Source organism: Lactuca serriola, chromosome 6 (genome assembly GCF_051521515.1).
Source record: "Lactuca serriola cultivar US96UC23 chromosome 6, Lser_US96UC23_V15, whole genome shotgun sequence".
Taxonomy (NCBI): Eukaryota; Viridiplantae; Streptophyta; class Magnoliopsida; order Asterales; family Asteraceae; genus Lactuca; species Lactuca serriola.
In genome coordinates, this window is record NC_136413.1 from 64,238,808 (window position 1) to 64,247,442 (window position 8,635).

At 34.7% G+C, this 8,635-nt stretch overlaps 1 protein-coding gene across 1 annotated transcript; it reads left to right on the top strand.

Annotated features, from left to right (window-relative positions):
- Positions 1 to 6,511: 6,511 nt before the first annotated feature.
- On the top strand, positions 6,512 to 8,192 carry LOC145059847 (vacuolar fusion protein MON1 homolog). The gene is made up of 11 exons (XM_079007620.1): positions 6,512 to 6,558; positions 6,605 to 6,691; positions 6,820 to 6,859; positions 6,937 to 7,038; positions 7,133 to 7,251; positions 7,358 to 7,490; positions 7,562 to 7,653; positions 7,729 to 7,810; positions 7,881 to 7,945; positions 8,057 to 8,069; positions 8,154 to 8,192. The coding sequence occupies exons 1-11, from the start codon at positions 6,512 to 6,514 to the stop codon at positions 8,190 to 8,192; spliced, it is 819 nt and encodes a 272-aa protein (XP_078863746.1).
- The last annotated feature ends 443 nt before the right edge of the window (positions 8,193 to 8,635 follow it).

An 8,635-nucleotide genomic window follows, 5' to 3' on the forward strand; every position in this document is an offset into this window, starting at 1 on the left:
AGATTGGGACTTTATCTCCTAGTTCCACATGATACTTTGAGGGACTAACCATTCCGACAACCACTGTTAGCTACAGAGGTAAATGAACAATCTACGGATGTTTTAGGTTGATACCATCGTGGGTATACATAAGGGACTAACTATTCCTAAACCCGGCTGTTAGCAACAGAGGTAAATGAACAATCTACGGATGTTTTAGGTTGATACCATTTCAGGTATACTTAAGGGACTAACTAATAAGAGTTAAACCGGGAAAAACCATCACATTTTCAAGAGATGCGTACTTTCAAAACAGTCAGGTCTAGGTAAAAGAGTACTTTCAAAACATTCCGGTCTTGGTAGAAGACTACTTTTATACTAGTAGGAAATATGGGATTTTCTAGAGTTTTCATACTTATACTAAATGTTTCATCAATCATTCACCAGTCTTTCATATCAACTAATCAAAGCAATGACATTAAATACTTATGAACTCACCAGCTTAAATGCTGATCTACTCTTTCAAAATAACTTGTATTCTCAGGTTACAAATAGACAGGTGCCGATACAAGGTTTAGAGAAGACGGAGCAGTCAAGACTCGTCTTTTATTTTGATAAGTTATCATCATGTCTTGTACTATGAAAGAAAACACTTGTAACTAAAATTATACTATTAATGCAATGGATGATGTTGTTGCTTGTTTACTACTTTACATTTGTTGTGATGCATACATGATGTCCTCCGCCCCAGAACGTTTCCGCCGTTCTCGGTTTTGGGGTGTGACAGTATGGATCCTTAATCAAGAATAGTATCCCAATGGTTAATTAGGTGTTTATTTATTGTGATAGTTCAGGTCTTTCTATGAGTCAACAGTCGGAGGTTTCCGTGCAGTTCGACATTGTAAGGTGAGTCTTCCTCATTGTACTTGCGGGTCGAAGGCACTAATGCCTGCCCCTTTGGATTTGATATCCTGCTATGCATGCTATAGTGTTATAGTAATATGTTAAGATCAGTATCCTCGAATTTAGGATGTTGTTATGCTTAGTGATCTGTGAGATCTGTCTGTTTGTTTGCTGGCTGATTAGTAGTATGTTTATCTATATTATGTGCACATGATTGGTTGGCAGCTGTGGCTTCACTACTTTATACGTAAGCCAACAAGCCGAAGCATTCCAATGCGATGGTTGAGGGCCTGGGGTATTCCATCCTGAGAATGATTGGACCCATAGTATGTTGGCATTCCAACCCGATGGTTAAGGGCCCTAGGTATTCCATCCTGAAGATGATTGGACTCGTAGTATTGGTATTCCAACCCGATGGTTGAGGGGCCTGGGGTATCCCAACCTGATTGTTGATTGGGCCTATAATATGTTGTTATTATATTTGTGCTATTTTTATGTATGGGTATTTTGGGGGAAACTCACAAAGCTTTGAGCTTACAGCTTTGGATTGTTTTTCAGGTACCTCATAGGATCGCGAGAAGGCAAAGGCAAAGGCGTGACCATGCACCTCCTCATGTTTTGTTTTACATTTTTGGGATTTCTTTGATGTGAAAATTATTTTGAAAACAAATTGTAATCAATGATGGTTTTATGGTTGTTTAAAAAGTTTAAAATTTTCAAAAAAAATTTATGAATGTTACAATTATGCACTCAGTTGATAAAAGTGGATGCCTCAAAATTTGGGCAGAACTTCGCCTTGTACTTTATCTTTTCCACTTATATAACCTAGGTTCCTTTATCATTAAGTCTTAGTTTATTATTTCTTATGACTAATGATAGTCTAGATTCTAAACAATCTCGATGTCCACATCAAGATCTATCAAGTAAGAAATTATCACGTAGGATGATATCGGTGGTAGGGTCTTTTTGGTATACAGAGTATATTCGGAAATCCCACTTTAAACACCTCATTAAATCCAGCCTAGACATCATCCAAATAAGTAGATCAATCAATATAATGACTTGGGATCACTGATAAATCTTATTTATAGATTCATTACAACGAGTATGAATATAAATATAAATTAAAATAAGATAAGTTTGGGTGTAATTTAACTTACAAATATTTCCTAAACAAAAGTCCAGAAATTTTGCTGGCAGAACTTCGACCTGCTAGCTACTAGATGCCAAACTCTCAGGGGCCTCAGGGCTTCGCTATATACTTAAAACTAAGGGAAAATGGGCTCAAAATTAATAGAAACTCGAGATGGTGATTGAGGAAAGGTGTGCAAATGAAGTGAACTTCGACTACTATTTATATACGAAAAAAGAAGGTACACACCACGCACATTTGTCTGGGCGTGATGTGCAAGTATCGAGTGATGACATGGGCTTCCCCTAACCAGACACGTGTCGTAAATCTGGTGGATGTCATATGCGCTCCGCGCACCTTGTTTGCGTGCGCGCTTGTGCACGATTTTTTTTATAAAAGTCCAAAAATCCATATCGTATTCATACGAGTTCCGTTTCCGACACATTTTATATCCACTCGTATCTATCGACGAGATCTAAAACTTTCATTTAGACTTCATTGGCTAATTTTGACTTCATTTATAAAGTAATAATTTTAATAGGCTTAGACTATTAATGTCCGTATAAAAATCATAACTCTTTCTTACGACATCCGTTCTCGACTGTCATTATATCGTCGGAATCATATCAACGATATATTCGACTCACATTTAGATTATTTCTCCTAAAAATCGACCGATTTAAAATTTGATTTTTGTGCTAACACAGCAACGCTAAAACTTCGAAAAATCATGACTTCCTCATACGGTGTCAAATTTGGACATTCTTTATATGCACGCTCCCTCGATTTTACAATTACTACGACTTTCGTTTAGATTACTTACACTACAAGAAAAATAGCCTTTAATGACGCGCAAACAACGACACTCGCAGATTTAGGATACGCATTCTTGTGTGTCCATAAAAATAATGTTAGGTTTCCAAAAACTGAAGGATAGAGGACACATATTTTGGCGTGCCCTTAAATTTGTGTCTAAAAAAACACGGAGGGCACCTTTTATAAATAGTGTGTCGTCTAGGCCTGTCGTTTTATAATATTTTAATGAAACACGCGACTCCATCCATATAGCATCTCTGTATACCTAAGGAGGGAAATGAAATCCCAAAAATCAAAAGCCCCGCTAATTCTCCTCTTCCTTGTTTTCACCAGTTATGCTATTGATTTTTTGATTCGTTCACACTCTAGAACAAGTACATACATCACTCTCTTATCATTCTCCTTTAATTTCTTACTCTTGCAATTAAGGATTTAGGGTTTTTTCATATTATTGTTCCAATTTTTTTGTTCAGGTTTGGATTTGATTCAAATGGCATCCCTAAAGGAAAGTCTAATGTGTCGGGCCGTCGGCCCATGGTGTCGACAGTCCATCTCACCATCCCAGCTGCCGGAGGAATACCTGGACCACCGGTGGTAGTAGGTCAGTACAAAGTCAACGCTTGAACCCAGAAATACAAATCGGAAGACCTGATCGCTGGTACTGTGATGTTTTCAAAGACAAACTTTTGAGATGAGTGTTCGTTTCCCTTTAGTGACCCGATTTCTTAAAAACGTTGGTGGAATTGACTCCGGGAGTGGGCGTGCAGGTCATGTTGTTGCATCAACCGTAACCCTAAAACACATCTATGAAATCGCAAAGGTGAAGCAAGTAGATCCGTAGTCCAATTTCTTCCACATCGAGTCTCACACTAACTGGTTCGGCATCTACAACTCCCTTGATTGTAGCATCGATCAACAACTACGAACCCTAATCACTAACTGCATGGATAAGGTACTTGTTGGATATTCTATTCATCTTAATTTCCCCTTTCATATATGTTTTTCATTAGTTCTTTATCTGTATAATCAACCACTTTCTCCCAAAGATGAAAGGACTGTTTCTCCAAATCCTTCTCCAAATGCAACCCTCACAGGGTCCATGAGAAATATATCCAACTAATTATTGGAAGAGCATTATTGAAAGCCTAACTGGTGTTCTTGATACATTCATATTTTTCGTGCTCATGAGTTTGAGGAACATGCTGATGGAAAAACTAGGCTTTTATTACTTCTTTTTGTTACATTTTGTAACTTCCTTTTGTTACTTCTTTTTGTTACATTTTCTTGTAATCTGCAGGGGGTCTTCAAGGAAACATGGATAGGGGTAAAAACAGACAATAATCGTCATATGAAGCTTATGCACTTGTATCTTTTTACAACAAGGTGCAGACCACTGCTCTTATATCTTTTCTTTTGTCCTATTCCTTATGTAGTAACAACCTTTTTCTTGGATTTTGTAGATTATGAAAATCATAACATGTTTGCATCTGTGGAGACAATTTGGAGATAAAAGTCTATGAGTTATGCAATTTTTGAAATCAAGATCATTGATTGTTCTTCATCTCTAGAATATGATTTTCTCCATTGTATGATAAAACCCTCCAAGACAGTCATTACCAGATCAATATCATAAGTTTGATGATGATCACCAGAAGAGTCATGATCATGTGAAGGTAATAATAATATCAAATCATTTGGTGTTGCCTCCTCTAACTGAAAGCTACATTTCCTAATGATTATCATACGTATGGCGAGATCAATATCATAAGTTGGATCCGTAACTGAGTGTATTGAAGCTGTGAAGATGTCCAAGCATGCTGGTGGGGTGTAATGGTCAGTCACCGAAGGTACAAAAATTCCTTTCAAAATATATATAAATTACTTTTTCCAAAAAAAATAAAAAATATATAATAATATTTCTTGAAATATGAAATAATTTATTATGTTTGTAGTGGTGAAACAGAGGACACCTTCATTGCTGATCTTTCTGTCCGTTTGGCTACAGTAATTATCACATTTTTATACAAATTATATCATTATTATTCTTTCATTAATTCAAAATTATAAATTTCTTGTTACTGATTCAAACAATGCAATGGAACCTTCCAGGGTCAAATCAAGACTTGAGCTCCTTGCAGATCTGAGCGTCTAGCAAAATACAACCAGGTTGACTTTTTCTCCCTTTCTTCTTTCATAATTTTTTTACTTTATTATAAAAATTAAGTTAGAAAACAATAAGTCAAGAAAATGAGTCTATACAATATGTTATTCAAGACAGTTTTTAACGAAAATTATTGGTGGATGATATTATCAGCTTTTGAGAATTGAAGAAGAGCTTGGTTCAGAGGCAGTTTATGTAGGAGCAAACTTCCGGAAGCCAGTGGAACCTTAATAGATTTGTGTTGACAGATATGAGGAAGAGTTGTCCATAAACAATTACCAATCTATAATAAGCAAAATTAGCCTACCAAGCAATATCTTGACTTTAACTAATTACTGACATCTACCAATCTATTGAAACTGTTTACTTTATGTGCAAAATGAGTGTACTGAAATTTATCATATGCTGGAGCCTCAACAACTTTACAAACCTTCAAAACATTATTATAATTATAATAATTATTATTAGAGTAGTTGGTGTTATTACATCCTTCAATTTTCCTTGTGTTGTTCTCGGTGAGCAATAGCATTACAACACTTCTTAATATATTGATTATCATTGATAAAGATGAGTTTGGCATACATGGAGTTCAAAAACATATATCAGGTTCAAACCTTTTAGCATCTTGTTGACTTTTGACTTTTTGTCTTTGTGCATGAGGGAGTTTACCTTTGGTTTATTTTATATATACTAATGTTGTAATTGGTCTTGATATTGTTTTATAGGGAGAATGTTTGTCAAGAAGTTGGGTAATGTAGTAACTCAGATATTTGAAAATGCAGGGAGCTTTTACTATCTTTTGAGAAGGCAACAGGGAAAAAACCAATGGGGATCATATTCTATAGGTATATATAAATATAATTTCAAGTGGTACAATTAAAGAAAAAAAACTAAATCTTCACTTTGTTTTTTATTTGGAGGGATGGTGTAAGTGATGGGCAACTAATGAGCCGAAAGCAACTTTAATACAAGAGTGGGGACACTGTTCTCTGTAATAATGCGGTTAAATTCTGTACATTTTGTTTATATCCAGGTGTTTTCAAGGCGAGAAACATTTCCAGATTTGGATTGTGTTGACTTGGTGAGTTCAGTGGAAAAACTCGTTATACTTTGAAAGACCTTAACGACCACGGACTAAAGGTATCTTCTCCTTGATTTTTAGGCTTATTATAACCTTAATTAGTTGAGCCCTTTACGAGGTTATTATCAATCTATATGCATCCATGGTGATGAATCGAGACTTGCAATCCAAGTTTTAGGTTAAGCTTCTTATAATTCTTGTATTGTGTCCTTGGGTTATTTTCTTTTTTGATGGTGGGATGTCAAAATAAATGGCTCTTACATAGACTACAGAGCGAGAGCTATGTTATTCTTGTCTCTTCAACCACATTTAACTAAAGAAACACAATTATCTTATTAAACTCAAAAACCATAGGGCATTGGTCTTGTAAACACTGGAATCACTCAAAACTCAAAACAGTATATAACAAGAAACAAATATTCAGTAGATTTCTGATATAATGACTTGTGTTTATTCAGTTTTTGATGAATTGGTTCCGGGTGAAGGGTATAAGGATTCAGCTCAAAAGCTGAAGGCATTTAAAATGCGAAAGAGCTCAGTTCACAAGATATGGAAATCAACACAAGCTAGCAGGATTTTCAGCAACTCTACAAGCCATTATTTCCTTTGTTGAAGATGGGTAAATTATATACATATCACCATCGCTTATTATTATTATTTTTTATACACGTGGATTTACTCTTGTTTTTCTATATTTATTTTCTCTTAACTCTAATAGTTTGGTTCATTGATCTCTTTTTTTTTCAGGGGCGACCGAATTCATTTGATTAGGGCAGGAAAACACAAGGTCAGATAAGAAATGTTGTAGTTTTAACAAAATATACTAAAACCAAATATGGTTTTTTTTTCTTTTTTGGTAGACAGGTGGCTTTTCTTGTAAAAGGACCAATTTATTTAGTTTGCATAAGTTGTACAGAAGAGCCTTATGAGTCATTACGTAGTCAACTGGAACTTCTTTATGGCCAGGTTGGTACCTTTTTTTATTTTACATTCTTATTATCATTATTATATGATTTTATACATTTGAGTTTTGAGATATATCATTTTACATGGGATGCAGATGGTGCTTATACTCACAGAGTCTGTAAGTAGATATTTTGAGAAGAATCCAAAGTTTGATATGACGCCTTTACTTGGAGGAACAGATGTTGTTTTCTCTTCCCTCTTCCACTCTTTTAGGTTGGTTCGTTTTATCTTATTTTATTTGCAAAATTATAACAATGTCAGTATTCCATCAAATTACAAAACCAAAAATTATGCATTTCATTGTTGTTTTTTTTTTCAGGAACCCTGCCTCTTTTCTTCATGCATACACCTATCTTCCCCTTCCTTGTGCAACAAGGCAAGCTGTTGCTGCTATCTTGCAAGATGTTTCTGATTCAGGCGTCATCTATTCAATGCTCATGAGTAAATACAAGGTTTTTTTCTTTTTTTTCTTTTTACCTCATAAATGGATTTCTTTTATGTATTTTATTTTCTTCAAATGTAGGTTGTGAGTCTTGTAGGTGCACAGAAAGCACAACTCCATCCTGATGACATGCTGCTTCTTGCTAATTTTGTCATGGCATCTGAATCTTTTAGGCAAGTTCATTATTCCATCACTTTTTATTTTCCATATTAATTGTGTGTGTGTGAAATGTTACATGTTTGATGCAGGACATCTGAGTCATTCTCCCCCATATGTTTACCAAGACACAATGCCATGCCCTTTCTACATGCTTATGTTCATTATTTTGATGTAAGTGAGAGAAACTTTAATTAAGTTTTTCTTATGATATTTTTTCACTACTCACTAGTGATTGTTACAGGATGATACATACCTGGTGTTGCTAACATCTAATTCTGATGCCTTCTTTCATCTAAAAGATTGTCGGTATGTATTTATTTATTCATTTGTTAAAGAACATTCCATTAAATACACATTCGAAAACTATATCGTATAATTTGATTTATCAATTAATTTGATTTCAATTAATTTGGCAAGGTCACACTGTAAGGTAATTATTTGATTTCCTTTCTTATATATTATATATTTTCACAATAGATTTAACATTTAATGCCTTTATTTTACATTGATGCAGGTTGGTAAAGCTTATGAGGCAGTGCAAGAATGTGAATAACTAAAGAAGAAATGTTTGTATTTGTGAGTATTGCCTTCTCTTTCATTCCTGCTTCTTTAGTTATTGCTATTATGAAGGTAGGCCACTCTCCGGTTGTATTTTTCACATAATTGACAAGGAGTTGTTGTATCTATTCAGACTAGGCTTAGAGCAATGGTTGCAAGAGATGAGTTCAGAAGAAGAAGAAACAAGGCTACAACTATAGTTCAGGTACTATGGATGAATTACATTAGTAAAGTATTTAAGAAAATGATTAGAAACAAGGGTGAATTTGTATAGATTTGTTAGCTACTTGCAGGTTGATCTTGAATAAACAAAGGGGCAATGGATTGTATTTTTTGTATCTAATTCGTTTGTAAATTTCTGTTACAACTTCTATTGATTTGATTTATCTTTCCATGGAACGATTATTTGTATGACATTAAATTTATGCAATGGATTCT